The sequence below is a fragment of the Vigna umbellata genome, chromosome 4 (assembly GCF_029865625.1).
Source record: "Vigna umbellata cultivar VRB3 chromosome 4, Vumbellata_1.0, whole genome shotgun sequence".
Taxonomy (NCBI): domain Eukaryota; kingdom Viridiplantae; phylum Streptophyta; class Magnoliopsida; order Fabales; family Fabaceae; genus Vigna; species Vigna umbellata.
This window is the reverse complement of record NC_142168.1, coordinates 29,028,413-29,050,122: the sequence shown is the minus strand read 5'-3', so window position 1 is coordinate 29,050,122 and position 21,710 is coordinate 29,028,413. Positions and strand designations below refer to the sequence as shown.

Genomic DNA, 21,710 nt, shown 5'->3' with positions numbered 1-21,710 from the left:
GAAAAAAACAATCTCAACTCCCAATCATGTCCTAAATATAGAAAAAATATTAATTATACAGCTAATCATTAAATATATATCATAATTTAATTGATTTAGCTCCTTAAATCTTAATTAGGCCTCCTAATTATCACAATAGGTCAATTTCATCTGTGTATTCGAATTCATATTCTAATGCAAATGAGTGAAAATGCACAATTATGATATTTAAAGAACCAATTAACATAATTAGAAATGAGAGTAGCTGAAATAATATATTTATGATATGAAAAAATTCAATTAATACAATTAAAACATAAATTTTTTTTATCACACAATGATAATATATATTTAATGAGGCAAACATAACTTCAACAGAAAATAGAAAAAAAGAAGTATTAGTGACGTTTAATAGTCAGAAATTTAATTAAGATGCATAAAATCATAAATTCTAATTTTAATGTTCATTAAGATAAAAAAGAAAACTCTAGAATTTTGATTTTCACTGTAAGCAACATGCATTGGTTGGTTTCATGTGGGTAAATTTGAAAGGTGCCAATCTCGCATCGCATGATTCTAATCCTTAACTCCGCCAATGGGATACCAACGTTTGACTTTTGACACCCCTCTCAGCATGTGTGTGACCTCAGAATGGAAAACCAAGAGAGAGAAGACTCAAGGGCATGCATAACCATAAATGAAGAGAGAGAGAAAGAGGGTGGCAAAAACCAAAACCCCCGCCACGTGCAGCCGAACCAGGGCGGTGCTCCGGCTGCCCGGAAACCGGTTCCTCATTAAAGGCTCCACTGGGGCACACCCTGGTGGTGTGGCTGTACCACTCTAGGAGAGAGAGAAAGTGAGTTAGTCTGTATTGTTATTGATATTATTATTATGATTATGATGATGTAGAAGTAGTAGTGTAGTGCAGTGTGTGAGTGTAGATAGATAGAGATTAGATAGCACCTCTTTAAGTCTCTTCCTTTCTTTCTCCGCGTTTTCTCTCACAAAGCCAACGACGCTTTAAAAGCCCCTCCATCAGTTACGCTTTCTTTTCACTTTGTGACACCATATCATCAATATACACATACATATATAATATATAATATTATATTATACTATACTTTAAAAGGGTACAAGTAAGAGTGTTCATTCATTCATTCATTCATAGGTGCAAACACAGACAAGAGTTTATAGAGAGAGAAGAAGAGAAGAAGAGGTGGTGAGGCATGGTGCTGTGTTGGTGAGTGAATGTTTTTTTTTTTTCTTTTGGTTTTTCTTGGTTGATTATTAGATCAGCAACAGCAGCAGCAGCTTCTGTATTGAGCATCCCTTGAGATTTGCCATAACTCACTCTCTCTCTCTCTCTCTCTCTCAAATCATGCCGCTATCTTTGATGGTCACAGCCGTTTCAGAATAATATATAATTAATAAAATTATATATGTTGTTTTGATTGTTGATGTTATCATGTTATTGTATTTGCCATTTTGCTTTGCTTCTCAAAACACACACAGCATAATAGCCACATAGCCTTGTAGCCTTACCCATCAAAATCACATCACAAAAAGTTCTCTCTCTTTTTTCACACCCACTTTCCAAATTCCCTTGTTTCTTCTTCTTTTTCTTGTTTCTTAAGCTTTTTTCTTTGTTTCTTCTGTCTTTTCTTTTGTTTCTCAATGGCTATGATGTCATGGGAGTAGCTGATTCAGTAGAGAGATAGTGGTGGTGGTGAGAGTGATCAAGAGAGAGAATTAGAAAGAGAGGAAGAGACAAAAATGGAGTATGGAAGTGGGTCTCCTGGTGATCTCCATCATCACCATGATGGTTCTTCTGATTCCCAGAGAAGGAAGAAGCGTTACCACCGTCACACAGCCAACCAGATTCAGAGGCTTGAATCGTAAGAACCATTATTTTTTTCATTCATTTCCTTTCAAAGTTTTGCTGTTTTCATTTCTTTGTTTCATGTGATGTCTTTTTGCATTCCTTGTTTCTGAGGTTGCTTCTTCATGAACAGTTTAAAAAAACTCATTTGCACCCTTCTAATTTTGTGGTCCCTCTCTCTCTCTCTCTCCCTTTTCCTTTCTGCTTGTTTGGTGTTTTTCCAGGATGTTCAAGGAGTGTCCGCACCCAGATGAGAAGCAACGGATGCAGTTAAGTAGGGAGTTAGGCTTGGCGCCTAGACAGATCAAGTTTTGGTTCCAGAACAGGAGGACCCAGATGAAGGTAATATTATGTTCTTTAATTTTTTTCTCTTTGGATCATAGAAAAGTTTAGTTTTTTTGTGTGGTTATGTATTTGAACGTTTCATTCATGGTGATAAGACTGTTTTTTTGGTAAATTCAACAACAATTCAGGCTCAGCATGAGAGAGCTGATAATTCTGCACTCCGGCAAGAGAATGACAAGATACGTTGTGAGAACATAGCCATAAGGGAGGCCTTGAAAAACGTTATCTGCCCTTCTTGTGGTGGTCCTCCCATCAATGACGATTGTTATTTTGATGAGCAAAAGTTGAGATTGGAGAATGCTCAACTCAAAGAGGAGGTACACAGGCTTTCTAATTCACGAATTCTTTGTTTAGATTTATGAATGTGAATATATATATGGCTATTTTGATACTGTTGTCCATTGAAAGATTGGTTCAATTCGCAGCTTGATAGAGTATCTAGCATTGCAGCTAAGTACATCGGAAGGCCAATTTCTCAGCTCCCACCTGTTCAACCTATTCATATATCTTCTCTGGACTTGTCAATGGGGAGTTTTGCAAGCCAAGGGTTGGGTGGTCCTTCACTTGATCTTGATCTTCTCCCTGGGAGTTCCTCGGCCATGCCGAATGTGCCTCCTTTCCAACCCGCATGTCTTTCGGACATGGATAAGTCCCTCATGTCGGACATTGCCTCAAATGCCATGGAAGAAATGATCAGGCTACTGCAAACAAATGAGCCCTTGTGGATGAAAGGTCCTGATGGGAGGGATGTCCTTGATCTTGATACTTATGAAAGAATGTTCCCCAAGGCTAATGGTCACATGAAGAACCCCAATGTTCACGTTGAAGCGTCAAGAGATTCAGGAGTTGTCATTATGAATGGCTTAACTCTGGTTGACATGTTCATGGACCCGGTTAGTACTTTTTGATAATCTTTTTTATGTTTTAGATTGCCGGCAAATGAAACCTTCAATTCAATTCTCTAAATTACTCAAACGTCGTGATTTGTTTTGCAGAACAAGTGGATGGAGCTGTTTCCCACCGTTGTCACAATAGCAAGAACGATTGAGGTTATATCTTCTGGAATGATGGGGGGTCATAGCGGTTGTTTGGAACTGGTATGTCGAAAGTTTGTCCAAATTATCTTCTTACAGTTTTTCCATTCTTGTTTTGTTCCACTGTTATTTTTGATATTTTTTTTGGGATGATGTAGATGTATGAGGAGTTGCAAGTGCTTTCTCCACTTGTTTCTACCAGAGAGTTCTACTTCCTGCGTTACTGTCAACAAATTGAACAAGGCTTATGGGCAATAGTAGATGTTTCGTATGATTTTCCTCAAGACAACCAATTTGCTCCTCAGTTTCGATCTCATCGTCTGCCTTCTGGTGTCTTTATTCAAGACTTGCCTAATGGATATTCCAAGGTAACCTTAAACACTATTTTGTTAGCCCTTTACGTGCAATTTTGTTCACTCTTCTTTGTTATCATGTAGGTTACCTGGATTGAACATGTAGAGGTTGAAGACAAAACACCAGTTCACAGGCTCTACAGAAACATGATTTACAGTGGCATTGCATTTGGAGCACAAAGATGGCTAACTACACTTCAGAGGATGTGTGAAAGAATTGCTTGTCTTATGGTGACTAGCAATTCCACCCGCGATCTTGGGGGAGGTATACAAATTGCACTGTTACAATCTCACTTGTGTTTAATTTTCTAGCTATGATTTGAAGATATTATAATTTTTTTTTTCAGTGATTCCCTCACCTGAGGGAAAGAGAAGCATGATGAAACTTGCACAAAGAATGGTCACCAATTTTTGTGCAAGCATCAGTGCATCAGCTGGACACCGATGGACCACACTCTCTGGTAGTGGGATGAATGAGATTGGAGTGAGAGTCACTGTGCATAAGAGCACAGACCCTGGCCAACCTAATGGTGTCGTGCTAAGCGCAGCCACCACCATTTGGCTCCCAATCCCTCCACAAACAGTGTTCAATTTCTTCAAAGACGAAAAGAAAAGACCTCAGGTTGTGACAGTTTGACCGAGTTGTCTTATCTGATGTTTTAATTTTGAGAAATGTTTTAACATTTCCTTTTGTTGTCTTAGTGGGATGTTCTTTCCAATGGCAATGCTGTGCAAGAGGTTGCTCATATAGCAAATGGGGCACACCCCGGTAACTGCATATCTGTGCTTCGGGTAAGCCATGGTTTTTTTCTCTCCATTATGTTAATTTGAATTGTTGTGAATCCTTAAAGATAATAGAATGTTGGTAAAAAAAAGCATCATATGCCTTTGTCCTTGATGTTCTATTGTAGGCTTTCAACACAAGTCAAAACAATATGCTGATCCTGCAAGAGAGCTGTGTGGACTCATCAGGGTCCCTAGTGGTGTATTGTCCAGTTGATCTTCCAGCCATAAACATAGCAATGAGTGGGGAAGATCCTTCGTACATTCCGCTCCTTCCATCAGGGTTCACGATTTCACCAGATGGACAAGGTGAGCAAGACGGTGGAGGAGCCTCAAGCAGCACAAGCTCAGGTAGGGTGATGGGGGGGTCTGGGGGATCACTGATAACTGTTGCATTCCAAATCCTAGTTAGCAGCTTACCATCTGCGAAACTGAACTTTGAGTCTGTGACGACTGTTAATAGCCTCATCGGCAACACTGTCCAGCAAATAAAAGCTGCCTTGAATTGTCCAAGTTCCTGATGAGGACCTGCTGCATGCTACTTTAAACTCTTCTCTCCCCCTTCCTTAAATATGCTTATCAGAAATGGTTCAGACCTGAGGCTGTTTGTGCTGCTGCTATAATCAATGTGTGGGAGAAGTGTTTTGGGTTAGTTGGGACTTCAATGCCCCCTCATCAACACCACAAGGCCTCATTATTTACTGCTCCATCTGATCAGACCTGTATTTTGCTTCAATCCTTCAACTTTCATTACCTTTCACTCCAACTACCAATTTATTTTCTTTTATTTCCAACACCAAAAAAAAACAAAAACATTATGGTTTGTTATCTTGCATACTTTGTTTTGAACAAGTAGCAGAAATAGTCTTATCAGTAGTAATAGTAGTAACAGTAGTAGTCACAGTCTTAGAAGAGGGAGTCAAGAACGCACCATATATATACATAAATATATATATATATATATATACACACACTTAGGGGTGTTTTTGTTCTCTACATACATTCCCTGATTAGCTAGCACTCCATAGAAAATGTGTATGGTTCGGGCATTGACTTCCTGTGAAGAGACTTGAATATTATTATTGCTATTCATATTTTCATTGTTCGTGTTTAGCTTCTTCTGCTGTTATAATAAATCTATTTGCTTATACTTTTTTCATATATGTATATGTATACATATACATATATGTATTGATGTAGAGAGAGAGAGAGAGAGAGAGAGAGAGAAATGTGCATGAATTGAGAAGTTGGTGAGGGATTTATGCTCGGGGGTGATGTGGGGGCAGGCAGATATTGACAGTTTGGATACCTTTTGTGGCTTGACATCATTAATGGGCTCCATGCATTTTGAAGAGAGTAATGGAACTTTGAATAAAAGATGAAATGTTGCTGCATTTGGGTTGACAACTTGACGTGCAGCTGGGATAAATGAAACAACATAGCAATTCACATTCATTCAATGCATCAATTTTTCAACTTCTTTCATACTCATAACTAACTGTGTTTCTCTGTCTCTCTGTGTTTTCCACCTCCGTTTCCCATTTTTACTTCAAAAACATCATTTCATCTTTTTATTTTTCTCATCTAACGTAAATGCTTTCTCAACTTCATTTTTCACATCCTAGTTTTCTTAAAATCACGTGAAGTAATTAGTGTCTGGACATGAATGATTATCACAATTTTTCAGGATGTTGTTTGAATGATCTACTTGCAAACTCAAGTGTAGAACTGACAGTAGTTTTCGCTTTTACAAAACTGAGTTTTCAGATAAAATTTTAACGTGCAAATTTATTTTTAAGAGTAAATGAAAATAACCTAAGAACTAGGGTTATTAATCTGAGTGAATGAATTTTTGTGGGAGATTAAGCAGCGTTGATGATCATTCGACTTAATGTTTCTGGTTCAATTATCAGACAATTTGATATACTTTTTATTATATATATACATATAAGCTTTTTAATAGTGTTATTTACTTATAAATTTGTGTTATTATAGAGAGCTTTATTTTGAATAGTACTTAAATTACTGTAATAATATTTTGAAATTTAAATTATTAAATTAATTAGTTCAACTTTATTTATTATTTCATATACCAGTATTTTATTATATTTTATAAAAAAAAAGTGGGATTTAATTTTAAATTAACATTTTAAAATTGATTTGTCATCTTGAGAACGAGATATCTCACATAGAATCAACACTTTGTTAGGATTGAATTTGATTTTAATTACTTTAAGAGTGTTTAATGTTTAAAATTAAAGTTATATTTGTTGGAAGTTGTATATCAACTAAAAATAAAATTAATTTAAAATATGTTAATGTAAATTTTATTTTACAAGTTGGTTATGAAAAATTATGTTAGATTTAAAATTTATTTCTTAATAATATTTATAATTTAAAATATATTTCTTAATATTTTATTTATATATTATAATTTGGTTTTAATTATTAAGAGTGATTAATATTTAAAATTGAAGATATATTTATTAAGATTATGTTAAATTTGTATGTGGGTGACATGGATCTCTAACTCAAATGAAATTGAAAACTTAATACAGTGTGATCCTATTGATCCATGAATGTATGTTGAGTTTAATGTGATTAAAGAAAATGTTTTGAAAGCTTGTTTGTGGTGTTTACCTACATTTTACGAGGGATTAATGTTTGAATGATTTTCATATTTAATTTTAACACGTCTTATCACTCTTGATGATCTTTATTAGTGCATGATTTTAATGCTTAACCTGAAATGTGATTTACGTTATAAGAGAAGCAATTACTTGCACTTATTGCTTATTTTCCTGTTTCACACGCTTCTGTCACTCCACCCATTGCTTTTTCATATATCCAAACAAGCAATTAAATTCAAAAAATTAACCTTTGTAAACTCTTAATTTGTTTCTCAAATTATATTGTCGGAGACTTCCATCTTATATCATACAACTTTTACCACAAAAATTAAGCTTAAACTTATTTAGTGAAACAAAACCAAATACTTTACAGTAATTAATCTCAAATTAATCCTCTAATCTTAGGCTTTTATCACATTCATTTTTTAAGTTTTATTTGCTAAATGAGTCACTCAACTATTTAAATTCTTCTCACATTATGGCTTGTTTGTTGAAGGTTTTAGCTGTAATTAATATATAATTTAAATTCTATTTAACAGTTTTGAATTCAAATGTAAAAAGATGTCAAGAGATAAATGTCTTTTAACGTAAATGTTCCTAAGTCTAGCAAGATTATTACCTGTGTACAATATTTATGGTTATAATACAAAATATAATTTTGCTAACAATTTGTAAAGAGGCTTTGTTGTGTAGAATATTTTATCTCTTGACTTTTTAACCAAGTAATATAGCTCTTTGTCTTTTAAAATTTAAGCACATTTGAAAGTTTTAGAATATTTTTTTTCTGTCATGGAAACATACATCAATTTGAAAATACTATCCCCCACCGTATCATGGATTAGTTGAATAGATAATGAACCTTTTAAAATGGGATTCAAAACGAAATTATGTAAATAAAAAACTTAGAATGTATCATTTATATTGTTTGTGTCAATTACACACAGAAAATGCTTTTTCAAATTAGAATGTTTTAGTAGAAATTTAAAAAGTTGTAACGGACGTCAACATAATAAATTGGTAGAGAGAAAATGTGGAGTAATTAATATTTTTTAATTGATTCTTTCTCCAACTAATCTACATTTTTTCTTTCTTTCTAACAAAACATTAAAATAAAACGGATGTAAACTGTATATTTATCCAATTTTATATATTTAATTTAGAAATTTTGTGAGAAAACCAACCCATCAACGTAGATTGATTAACTAAAAGCCCTAAAGTAAATTTTGCATTACTTTTGGAAACAAAATCTTTATTAAACCGTTAATTTAAAATATTATTATCTCATAATGATATATTAACAATTATAACAAAATTAAATCCTAAATTTTTTAAATCCAATAGTTTACCTCAGTAACTACTAAAAGAATTATTAATAAATTATTTGTAACAATAAATCTAATAAATAATAAATTTTATTAGGATAAACTTTAATATATGAATATGATATTATGTATTATTTTAAGAAATAAATTTGAAATAATGTATTTAGTTATACATTATGAATTCATCTTATTTCTAATAGAGAGGTGGGATAGTTTGAATATCAATTTTTAATAATATTTTAGTTTTTTGTTATTTAGAATTATAAATTACACGTGTTGAAAGAGAGAGAAGAAGACGTTGAAAAGTTATCACAGAGAAATAAGATATTGTGAAAATATAGGTAGATTGAGAGGATCTAACATGAAGAAAGAAAAATCTTGAAGATGTTGAGAAGGAGATGAAAATGAAGAAAGAGTACGTAGAGAAAAGATTATGGGAGAGAAAAGAGAATGCAGTTGAAAAGTAGTACTAGGTGGTCATTCATGGCATGATTGCATCAATTGGAAAATATGGTTGTTTGTTGACATTTGTTGATGAAAACCAACCATGTCGTACGAAAATCAAAATGAATGTCGATGGCCCCTCTTGCTTTTCCATCCTCTTCCATTTCCACCACTTCAACATTCTTCTGCTTCTTTCCATGCAAACATTTACTCACACCATAAACTTCAAACCATCGTACCCTACAATTCTCACTTTCCATTGTCCTTCCTTTCACTTTTCACTCACAGACATTGTTTTTTATCAATTCTTTTTTAGTATTTATACATTTTCCTTATTCATTAACTGTTTAACATCGTTAGGTACATACAATAACTCTGTATCAACTCCTTCAGATCTACTGTTCTTTTTTCTTCACACTGCCTTATAAGAAGTAAAAAAAAATAGACTTTATTTAATTAAACTTAATTTAATGTTATAAAATCAATTTAAAAGATAAAATTTATTCTTATATTTATATTAATGAAAAAGAGACATAGATTTTTTAAGCACTGTATAGATATAGTGTGGAGAAGGGGTAATGTATTGAAGTTGAAAGCATGGTGAAAACCACAATCAATTTATGGAAGAAAACATGTCCCATTGTCCAACACAAAGGCAAATATTCTCTGTCTCTAAAAGGATTTTGCTGGGTTCTTTTCTTTTATATTTCTTTCGTGGGTTCCACCTTTGTATCCAACACCTTACTTTACTATTTTTAGCCACAAGATTAAAAGAATGTTTGCCACATTACAAAGAATTCCAAATGCATAAAAGGACCGTTTTCGTTCAATCCTACAAAATATCTTCTCACAAAAATATTTACATTTTTTAAACATTCCTTTCAAATCATTTACAAACATTATCTTTTTATTAGTCTTTTTATTAGTATCGGAAATCTTAGATATATCAATTTAAAGTATATAAATAAATAAAGATTAAATTAGATTTAAAATCTACTTAATTTAAAATATATATTTGAATATAAACTTCACTTAGCGTAGGACATAATTCTCCGATATAATTGAGTTTGGATATACTTGACCAAAACCATTTTCAGAATTTTTTTTTTTGGGGTGTTATTTTGTAGATAATTTCTTAGCTTCGAATTCCTGAAAAATCTGACTATCACATTTATGTCATGAGAATTTTATAGGTTATAGAAACTTGGGATCCAATTTTTTCTACCTTTTTGTGCACTTCAACGTATTTTTCTTCCTGCATTTTACAAATTTATACATTATACAATCAAGATATATGTTTTTAGGAATGTATAATCTAAAATATAATTTTTTATCTTTTGTATTTTAAAATGTGATAAAAAAATTATTTTAAATTATATAACTCTGTATGTTATTTTTATTTTGCCTTTCGAAATGTACAGTATAGAATATAAAAAATTTATGAGGATGCAGGTTGAAATTATGAAAGTGCACGAGTTTCTTTTGTGAGATGTCTAAATGGTTCTATAATTACTTGTTTTTTATTGTTCTCGTATTGGGCCAGACTTAGCCCCAAATCCGTAATTATGGTTGATTACAAAGCAGCCCGAACAGTACAGGCCCATAGTTTTGGACCGTGTTTTTCGGAAGAAAACCTGTTTTCTTTTGTTTCCTTTTTGCGTGTCTTCGTTTAAGAAAATTAAAAAAGGATAATTTTTTGTGAGAAATAAAAGTATATTACATAATAAAATTAAAAATATACGCACACAGAGATGTGAACAAAAATACCAAGCCAATAATACGAAATAAAATTGAATAATTAGAGTGTAATTTATGGATGGTGAATAATGGACCACGTTGTCATTATTTATCCTTGTTCTCTTCAATTATGTGTGAAAGCGAAACACCTCAATTTTCATTTTATGACTATAAATGTCAAAAGATAATTAAAGATATAAATTGGGTTTGTATTTTTTTATTACAGTTGTGATTAATATGAAACTACTTGAACAATAATTAAGATAATTTAGGTGGAAAACATAGTTGGACACTTTACTATAGATTTCAACATTGGTTCCAAAGTAGAATATCAATTAAATTAATCTTTGTTAAGAAATAAATTTAAAGTCTAACTCAATCCTTAAAATTGATTTGTAAGGTGAGAATTATACACATATATACATTGTCTTATTACTAGTCAACATAAAACTTTCACAGTTCCCTTACATTGTGATATATACATATCGAGTGTGAAACCTCAAACGTAAAACTATACAACAAACATAAATATCATTAAAATAAGCTTTAATCCATAGTTTTAATACTATGTTATAAAAAATAAACTTTAAGTTTAATCCAATTCAACAAGATCGTTGTAAAGTAAAATTTACACTCACATATGTACACTAAATTGATTTTATCTCTAATTAACTTAAAATTATTAACAATTTTCCAAACTAAATATTAATTAAAAATATTTTATTTGATCAAATTTGTTCTTGGAATAAAACTAATAACGAGTACGTGTGGGAGAGAGAGAGAAAAAAATCTTGGCCAATAAGAATTTATATCATGCCGACATGCCTTATGCAAGCCAAGCTAAGATTTTTTTTTAGAGTCAAATCACACCCAACATTTTGAAAAGCAAACTTAACACAATTGGCAAATTATGAGTGTATTATTGAATTTATGATTCATACATACTTTATATAATATATTTCATTCAACATTTCATGTCAACTTCAGTCAAAAGATTAATCTATGACGATATCCAAATTTAATGGAAGAGATAGGGTTGTAGAAGATACATGTTGAAGGTTAAATTTTCCACTGTGTCGTGACAGAATCTGAAAGAAAATAATTTATAGAAGAACCAAAACAGGCACAGTAATCTAATCTGTTGTTTTCAGCTCCATTTAAATATCTCTGACTGTGATAATTTATCCAATTTATTTGAAAAGTTAAAAAAGAAAAGAAAAGAAAATTGAATGATGGAGAAGAGAAAATGAAAAGGAAAAGACAGAAGAGAAGCATGAGAATCTAGGGTTTGCAAAATGAGTTGTCGATTGGTTATCATCCACCTACCAACACACCATTCACTGCCACACATTTTTCCATCTCATTCACCATTATATCTTTTAGCATCACTAACCCTGTCCCCATAAAATATCTATAATATAAATATTTATTTTTTCAAATTTTAATATTGAATTATTAATAATTCCATTTTCTTAATTTTTTTTAATTGGTTTAAATAAATATTTTAATGGTTACTGATTTCAACAGTAATTCGCCAAACTTTACATTAGAACCTTAGGTTAATTGGTTTAAACACTCGCGCGATGTACTGTAAAACTAAATTTACTTATCTCAGCTTCAGTATTCTAGATCTAGAAAAACCAAACAGATATATTAATAGGAGAACTCATTGATTGATAAAGTTAAATTATAGTATATAGATAAGATAAATATTATTATAATAATTAATATTATAATGAGACGATTTAAAGAGACGAAATTAGATTTAAATTTTACTAGTTTAATATAAAATTTAAATTATTAAAATTTTATTTTTTTCAACCTATCCTATCATCTTATATTACATATTTTCTATTTTTACACTTGATAATTTTAAAATGAGGAAATATGTTAGGTTTAAAATAAACTTAACAAGCATATGAATAATATTATTTTTTATTTTTTTATATTGAAAATTTTCAAATATTTAAATTAAAGAATATAAAGTGATTTCATTTATAGACTTAATATGACAAGTTTGATTTGTAAATTGACTTAAGGTTAATGTTGATGGTGCAACTTGGAGTTGTCCTTATTTGATTTCACGTGCTGATAATTTTAAAGAAAGTTGAGATGAATATATGGATAATTTTTCAATTTTTTTAAGACACAAGCTTTTATTTATGCTGAATTTGTGGAGGTCGTTTATGTTTTGAAGCATGCTAGGAGGAAGGACTTTCAAAGGCATTGGTTAGAAAGTGATCATGTGCTGGTATTTTCAAAGGAAGTCAAAGTGAATATGTGGATAATTTTTCAGCTTTTTCAAGTGTACAAACTTTTATTTATGCTGAATTTTCAAGGCCATTTATGCTTGAAGCATGCTATAAATAAGGGAGGACTTTGAGGAGTTTTGTCTGGAAATTGATTCTTCTCTAGTTTGTCATGATTTTTTATATTAAGGAGTGATTTTTAGAGTCTTAGAGAGAGATAGTGTCGGTGTTTGCATTTCTATATGCATATTCAATTCAAAGTTTATCATATTTTTCAAGAAGGAAATTATTATGCTGATAAGTTAAATAATTTAACTCAGACTATATAAGTGATTTAGTGTTTTACCTTTATGTATTATGTGAAAAAAAATCTTAGTCATTATAAAATAATATATGATGTAATATATATATATATATATATATATATATATATATATATATGTGTGTATATATATTCATATGTCGGTAATAATTTCTAGTGTCAATATGGTGTATTTTATAAACAGTTAAGAAGAGTGTGAATAAAAAAAATGTATTAAGAAAAAATGGCAGAATTTCTGAAAGCATTAATGTAATTTTTCTTTATTTGAAAAAAATGAAAATATATCATTTTTTGGTTTCATATATAGAATATAATTCATAAATATAACTCTCACTTTCATTTGATATTACCTTAACTCTTTTGAGAGAGTTTATTTTTAAAAAAAAACATCAATTTTTGTACATGTAATAGAAAATAAGATTAAATATGTTTTTAGTCTCTTAACTTTATGTGAAAATTAAAATTAATCCATTTTTGAAATTTTAGACCGATTTAATCTCTCGTTTTTAAAACAACATGGATTTAATCTTTTAAACTAAACTTTGTTAAGTGATTTCAAATGTGTTTATTAGTTAACATTGAAGTGAAAATGTGTTAAACGATGAAAAGTAACTCAAATAGTATTATGAAACATATACAAAATGTCAAATAAACCTAACAAAATTTAATCAAAAATATTAAATTCACGCATTTGTAAAGTTAGAGGACTAAATTGGACCAAAATTTTTGAAGAGAAATTTTTTTTTTAATTTTCACTTAAAATTAAGAAACCAAAAAGATATTTAATTCTAAAAAGTAATATCCCCTTCGAATGTATTTAAATTTTAAGGAATTTTGCACGTTAACGACACACAAAATTGTAGAGGGGTTCTTTGTCTGGTCAAGTGTACTAGTTCATCTTGTTTTGAGTCACTATGTTTGGAAGATAGAGAAGTAAATGAATAGAAAATTAAATCGTGGATCACATTTTAAAATTAAGTCATAGTCAAATGATTTGTTTTGAAACAATATTAAAAATCCATGGTCAACGATGAAGTGTGGGCACACGTAGGGTTTGTAGTTTCATTCATCACATGCATGCATCAATATTCAAATTTTGACTTCTAAATATCCAGCAAACCGAGAGTGACATCAACGAAGTACAACAAACATTGTCTCTTTGATTTTTTATTTTTTTTTTAAATCATTGTTAGTTATATATATAAGCTTATAAATAATGTAAAAAGAAGTATGAATAAAATAAATTCAAAACTTTTATTATGCAATATCCTACGTGTTAATTAATTGATTAATTAATTCTAAATATAAATATTTGCCTTTAGATGTAATGAATTCCGATTTATGCTATGTTACGTGAAGATGTTTGACCTCCATATATTATTTTAAATTATAATTTAAATTTATGTAACTTTTGTTGGTATTATTTAATTGTTTATAATGACGATAAATAAACTCATTTTTATAGATAATGTTCAAATTCATTTTTATTTTAATAGAGAAGTCGAACATTCACATAAATGGACAAGAGTAAATATTAAATGACGTTTTTTTGAAACAAATAGTGTTGAATGACGGTTTAAAAAGAAAGGGAGATTGTATTTTAAAACCAATGGATAAAAAATATATAATGCATTCAAAATCAATGTGTTAATATTTTAATCATGTTTTTATTTTTATTTTTATTTTTAAATTTAAAATCAAGGTTTTGAGTTATATCACATCCTATGAAAAAACAATCCTGATTCAAACCTGTTATTTCCCATTCCCACATCGTGCATAGAATCATTTGAATGCAAAAGTCTGAAAAGTCAAAAGTTTTTCTTAAAAAAATTATGATTTGGAAAATGCAGAACCATTTGAATGCAAACTAGATGATATGAAAGGAAAAGGTGTCAAAGTTGTACCTGGAAGAAGACACAGCTGACGAATACTTCAAGCTTCAAGAATGAAGACGAGATGAAAAAGCTTGAAGAATGAAGACGAATACTTCAAGCTTTTACATGTACATGTATATGCATACATGTATATGTATATATATATATTAGTAAATAAAAATTTAACTTTTGACATCTATTTTCATCTACTTATATATTATAAATTTGTTACTTGATTTAAAATCTCTAATAAAAAAATAAAATATAAAACTTTATTTATGAAAATAAAGTTAAATATGTTGAAAATGTCTACTTAATATATTTTTCATTTAGATTATTTTTTAGGAAATATTTTAATTTTAAAATTATCTTTTAGTTTTAGAAACTAGTTATTATTTAGATTTAGAAAATTAATATTGATATATTGTAAATATTTGATATTTGACATTTTGTTACATTTTGTTCTCCATATAAAAAGATCATGAATAAAATAAAATAACAAGTTCTTCCATACAACATACAAAATACAATGGAAGAAAATTTCTCACAAGTCGTTATTCCACTCTTTGCTGGTAAAAGCTATTATTTAGGAGTTGTAAGAATGCAAAGTTATTTAGAGGACTAGACTTATGAAAAGTTGTGGAGAAAGATGATGTTCTCATATCTAAAAATTCTATTACGACTCAAATCAAAATACATAAGAAAAATAAGATAAGGAAGACAAAGCAAAATCATTTTTGTTTGTAGGTGTTTCACAAATCATAACTCTAAAGTTATTCAAAGAAATTTAGGATTATTTGAAGAAGAATATATAATATATTAGGTATGAAAGTCTTAAAGTTGTAAGGGAGTTTGAAATGCAAATGATGAAAGAGTATGAGACAATTAAGGAATACTTGTCTATTGCTTCTTTAGGAAACACAAAAAACTTGTCTATTATTAGTTTGATAGATGTTATACATGTCTTACAAGCACAAGAGCAACAAAGATTAATGAAAGAAGATCATACTAAAGAAAATTCTCTCAGTTAAAAACAACAAAAGGAACAAATATAACAACACAAATTTTTCCATCTTATTCCTATTGCCAAAAAAAAATCACCAATCCAACAAATGTTAGTGGAGGCCAAATGTAAAATGTCACAAATATGATTAATTTGGACACCTTAAAAATGTATGCAAATCTCAAGATCCTCAAGAAGATATCAAGATTGTAGAAGATAAATCAGAGGAGAAATTACTCCTTGCAACATCATTTGTTTTAGGTGTTAAGAAGTGGACTTTAAGCTTATAACTCAACCCCACAAAACCGACTTTTAAGATGAGGTTTGTACCTACTTATATATTTTAAATTGGTCTTATTTCTAGTTAACGTGGGACTTTCAATAATAGGAACAATTTCAATTAAAACTCATTTAGGTATTAAAGTCTAAAAGTATTCAAAGTTCATATTATAAAATTATAAAAGAATAATCAAAATGAAAAGAAGATGAATAACTCTCAAAGAAGTTTGATGTCCAAGTGAAGAAAGTAGAAGAAGAACTACATTTTAACATTCACCAAAGGTCTAATTTCATTACTATGCAATCAGCCATGGACAAAGAAAATGAAAAGATGATGCTGATAAAAAAAAATAAAAGAAGAAATACAATGAAGAATGTAATAACGAATAAAATAACGTTATATTATATTACATTAACTAAAATTTTCAATTTCATTTATTGTATTTTTTTTCTCCTTTTTCTTTACATAGGTGGATTGTACAAGTGCAATTGTGTAACATTTTTGTAAAATTAATAGATGTTTTTATTATTATAAAATATTAATTATGTGTCATATCTTAAACTTGTTTTATCTTTATTAGTTTTTTATTTTTTGATTTGTTTTGGAATATATAATTATAATTTTTTTAATATTTTACATAAAAAAAATCCTTTAACATTAAATTATTAGTATTTTCATGTTTTCTTAATTTTACTCGATGACATTAAGAATGAAACAAACATTTCATATCTGTTAAGGAATGATAGTTAATTTTTAATGTGAAGATGAATATCAAAACAATGAGACTTTCTCATGTTATTAGATAGTCAATCTTAGTCATTTTGTTATCCCATGGTAGAACTTGTTTAGATATGAAAGAGACTTTGATCTTCCAATTTGTTTACATATATATAAATAAAGATATTTTTTAACTTTATATTTTATATATTTAGATTCTGTTTCAGTAGGGGTGTTGAAGCCAAGATACAAACCTAACAAAACTGAACTGCTTCTCTTTATCTTCACCTTCACGATGCTTCCTTCCTCTCTTTATGTTCTGTTCCTTAGGAAAAGGTGGGCTGGGTACCTGCAAAGGCACTCCGACGCTCAAGTCAGAAAAGGAGTCACCTAAAACTTTTGGTTCAAAGTGATCAAGAATAAGAATAATTTCTCTCAGGGGAAAAACGTACCTTTTTTCTGGTGTGAAGGGTGTATTTAAAACAGTAAAATAAACTGTTACCTGGCAATCCGGTCAGTTATCGAAGTTTGACTGTGTAGAAGTTGTAACTGCTAGATCGTGTGCTGATACTGAGTCAATTACTTCCGTGATTCGCGGCGTTGGTTAGCTGATTGTGCGTAACTGTTTATCTGTAACTGCACGCTACGATATAGCACTTGTATGTCGACCGTCCTGTGCGTCGACTAGAATAGGTGACTGGTCGTGTGCGCGGTGCGAACGTTATGTCGCGACATTACTATTTGGTTGTCGAGGACCAAGTGATCGACAACACATCATCTTTAAGAAGGCCTCGTATTGGTTCAACTGTTACCAGGTCGCCCGATTCACCGGTCGACCATTGGAGGATTGGGTATCCTATGGTACATGCCCCCCGAGTCCGAGTAAATGAGCATGGCGTCGATGGGTGAATTTACGAGAGGACGCTGAGTGATGCTACGCACCGTTTTAACGTTGTGATTTTTAGGGTTTTCCCGCTCTTTTAGGGAAGCGAGGAGACGCGAATTGGGAACCGTTAGATTAAAAAGAATCTTACAGTGCCTGACGATTAAACGGTTAGGGGAGCGAGGAGACGCGAATTGGGAACCGTTAGATTAAAGAGAATCCTACGGCGCCTGACGATTAAACGATTTGTCTTCTTCAACACGATTCACAGGGGAATTAATTCACTTTTGCAGAAGAACAGAAACAGTGTGAATCGTGAGCGAGATTGCTGCCTCTGCATCTGCTGTGCTTACACCGCTACAAGAATCAACCAGGTAACCCTAAAATCTCCTTCGTCTTAGTGTATTTACTGTTGATCATGGAAGGAAGGGGGCCGAGTACCGGTGGCGATACGCTGGGGCCGTCATCAACGACGGAATGTCCTGAAGTTTCCACTATACCCTTCGGTGAGGAGGCTTTTATCTATGGAAACGTATGTGGTGAAGGTCCAGGGGAACGTGTAATATCTCCGATTAGCGGAGATGAATATGCCTGGGCGGCGCGTGAGGTGAAAGAACTTAGAAGTCAATTTAGGAGTAGGGCTGTAGTAACCAACTGGATTGAGAATAGTTGCGTGTTGAGAACCCTAGGGTACCAAACCTGTATAAAGTTGGTAGCTTGCCGGGATGATGAAAGGGTATGCTATGGTAGGGAGAATGCTGGTGATGAATTTTTTTATTGTTATGCTGCGTTGTTCTCCAATTTGTATGTAAGATTGCCGTTCACTACTTTTCAAATGGATGTTTTGCGCACCCTAAATGTCGCACCGAGTCAGTTGCATCCCAACAGTTGGGGGTATGTCCAAGCTTTTGCCGTAGTGTGTCGGGCGTTAGCGATTAGGCCCACTGTAGGTTTGTTCCTATACTTCTTTAGATGTCGACCGGTGGCCACGAAGGGATGGGTATCACTGATTTCTGAACCGGGTAATGCGTTATTAGAACTTTACTTGCAGTCGTACAGGGGGTTTAAGGAGAAGTTTTTTAAGGTGTCGATCACCGATGTTGGTCGAAGGTTCTTTCTCGATGGCGATGGGAATCCCAGATTTCCCTTATATTGGACGCAGGATCCTCTGAGGTTCACCTCGTGGTCTGAAGATAAGATGACGATTGAAGAGGTGGAGGCTTTGAGTGTGTTGACCTCGTTGCCACGCCCCTTCTCTTCTCGTCAGATTATAGATTGCCTCGAGTTTGATGATGCGGGGGCGAGGGTGTTTGGTATGTGTCTTTGCTTATCATTTTTGTAAATTGCTTTGTTGTTGCTGACTATTGTGAATGTATTTCGGCTTTTGCAGAGATAATGGGGAGAAAAGGAAATGGGAAAAGCTGGTTTCAGTCGATCAGAAATGAGAGGGCTGAAGTTAGTCGCCCGGGACCATCTGCTGGACAAGCTGTAGGCCAACCACGTCTCCAAATGTCGTCATCCGAACCATTACCAGTGGTAGTGGCGGCTGCAACTAACGAGGCGCCTGCTGCCGAGGTGCCACTAGTTCGTAAAAGGAAAGGGAAGTCGGTCGACACTAGCCGCGAGGCCTCGAAGAAGAAGAAGAGGGAGGTAGCCGAGGAAACCGAGCGTCCTATCCCACTAGGGGTATGGGATCCCTCCTTCACGTTGGGTCATAAGGTGGATCTCAATATGGATATCTCGGAGAAGAAGGTGATCGAAAATATGAGTGAGCAAGAAATTGCCGACTCCATGTTGGAGATGACAACACGGGCCCAGGCGTTGGCGTGGCATCTAGCTTACGCTTCTGATAGAGGTATGATGCGGGTTGAGTTGGAGAAGGTACGGACTCAACTGAAAGAGCTTGTCGAGACTCATGCTGCTTGTGATGCCAAGCAGAGACGCTCGGAACGACTTCTGAAAGAGGCTGAGATATTGTTAGACAATACCCGGGCAGCTGGCTTGACCCTCCGAAAGGAACGCGATCAGATGGCGAGCGAGCTGGAGCAAGCTAAGAGGGCAATGGTGGTACTGGCCCGAGAGAGAAACGAGTTGAAGGCAGAGGCCGTGGAAAGGAATGAGCTGGTAGAGGAGCTGAAAGATGCGATCATGATTGAACATACCAGAGGTTTCCGGAAGGCTTTGAGGCAGGTCGGTCACTTGCGTCAAGTGTCGACCAAGGGAGCGGAATTCGACCCTCAGAAGGACGTGCACGAGGGTCAACTGAAACCTTTGAACGAGATCCCTGAAGATGCTGTCATGGAGGGTGAAGAGGAAGAGGATGAGGAGGAGGTCGCCAACACTGAGAATGATGGCGCGGTCGACGCGGGTGAACCTGTCGCAGAAACTGGCGGAGATGTCGATGGCGACACTCGTAACATTGTAATAGATTAGGATTTGCTACGGCCATGTAAATATAAACATATTTGAACTTGAATTTGCTGAAAGTTTAATGACTGTGAAAGTCGAACCGTATTGAATCTTGATCTTCTGTGTATGTTGGGCGTTTAACTTTGCCGATTTTGCAATTTATTTGCTGTAATGATTGCTAAGTATTCATGTTTGTCGAGTGTACTGATGATGCAATGTGTGACCGTCGAGGGTGATGGTTGAGTGGTGGGAATACTGGGTGTTCAAGGGTGAACATCTACCAGTGGGAGTGTATCCCAATCGAACTGGGTGTTCAAGGGTGAACATCTACCAGTGGGAGTGTATCCCAAGCGAACTGGGTGTTCAAGGGTGAACATCTACCAGTGGGAGTGTAGCCCAATTTGTTTGTGTGCAAAAGTGCTCGAGATGGTGACCCTGGGACTCGACATGGTAGAAGTAATAAATGACGCTAAGTATTAATCATTTTGAAACGTGCTCTTTATTTGGAAACGGAATTAAGAAATGTTGTAAAAATAACCAACAAGAAATGAATGCTAACTGAAGTAGTATTTAAGATGAGTGGCATTCCAGGTGTTGGGAACTGGTTGACCATCAAGGAGCTGGAGTCGATATGCACCGTTCGACATGTCCTGTACGACTCTAAAGGGTCCTTCCCAGTTAGCTGCAAGCTTGCCATGTGCTCGATTCTTCCTAGCCTCCCCCCGCTTTCGCCACACCAGATCTCCGCTTTTGAAGGCTCTGGGCTTGACCTTGGTGTTTTACCTTCGAGATAGCATTCGCTTCTGCGCCTCGGCACGGATGGTAGCGATCTCTCGACGTTCAGGAAGGGCGTCGAGATTGGTCCGCAATTGTTCTTCATTAAGCGACATATCAGTGAGATGACGCCTCAATGAGGGCTCGCCCACCTCGACGGGGAGCATGGCATCAGTGCCGTAGGTTAAGTTGAATGATGTAAGATCCTTGAAAATATTTGTTAGATACTAAAAAAAAAAAAAAAAAAAAAAAAATTGTGAATAGTAAATTGTGAATAGTAAATTGTGAATAGTAAAAAGTGAATAGTAAAAAAAAAAAATTATTTTTGGAAAGGATAAGTGTTACACGTAGCTTTGAGATCAGAATTCACCAATTTGCAAATAAAAAATTATTTTTGTAATAGTAAAATGAATAAAAAAATGAATAGTAAAAATGAATAGTAAAAATGAATAGTAAATTTTTTTACTATAAATAGCCAAGGGGGGAGGCTGGAAATTTACACCAAAATTCTAGAGAAATTGTGAGAGAAGAGAGTTGGAGTAAATTCTAGTTGAAGAGGGGAAATTCTGGAGGTTTCCGGAGAACGGTTTGCGAAGAGGAAACTAAGTCTAGAATAGAGGTAAGGGAAGCTAACCTTGAGTATCTCCTTTTGTATTATCTTGAGCCTTGAATATGCTATATTTTGCTTTTGTC

At 33.0% G+C, this 21,710-nt stretch overlaps 1 protein-coding gene across 2 annotated transcripts; it reads left to right on the top strand.

The window, feature by feature from the left end:
• Nucleotides 1-680: 680 nt before the first annotated feature.
• HDG11 (homeodomain GLABROUS 11) lies at nt 681-5,473 on the top strand. 2 transcript variants are annotated; one of them, XM_088111311.1, is made up of 11 exons: nt 681-1,219; nt 1,678-1,874; nt 2,083-2,200; nt 2,332-2,520; nt 2,629-3,096; nt 3,199-3,300; nt 3,396-3,605; nt 3,675-3,855; nt 3,938-4,212; nt 4,293-4,382; nt 4,502-5,473. In XM_088111311.1, exons 2-11 carry the CDS (start codon nt 1,753-1,755, stop codon nt 4,892-4,894), a joined length of 2,148 nt encoding a protein of 715 aa, XP_087967437.1. In that variant the 5' UTR covers nt 681-1,219; nt 1,678-1,752; the 3' UTR covers nt 4,895-5,473. The 2 variants fall into 2 exon arrangements, with proteins under 2 accessions (XP_087967437.1, XP_087967436.1); XM_088111310.1 differs by having other exon boundaries at nt 681-1,874.
• Nucleotides 5,474-21,710: the final 16,237 nt, after the last annotated feature.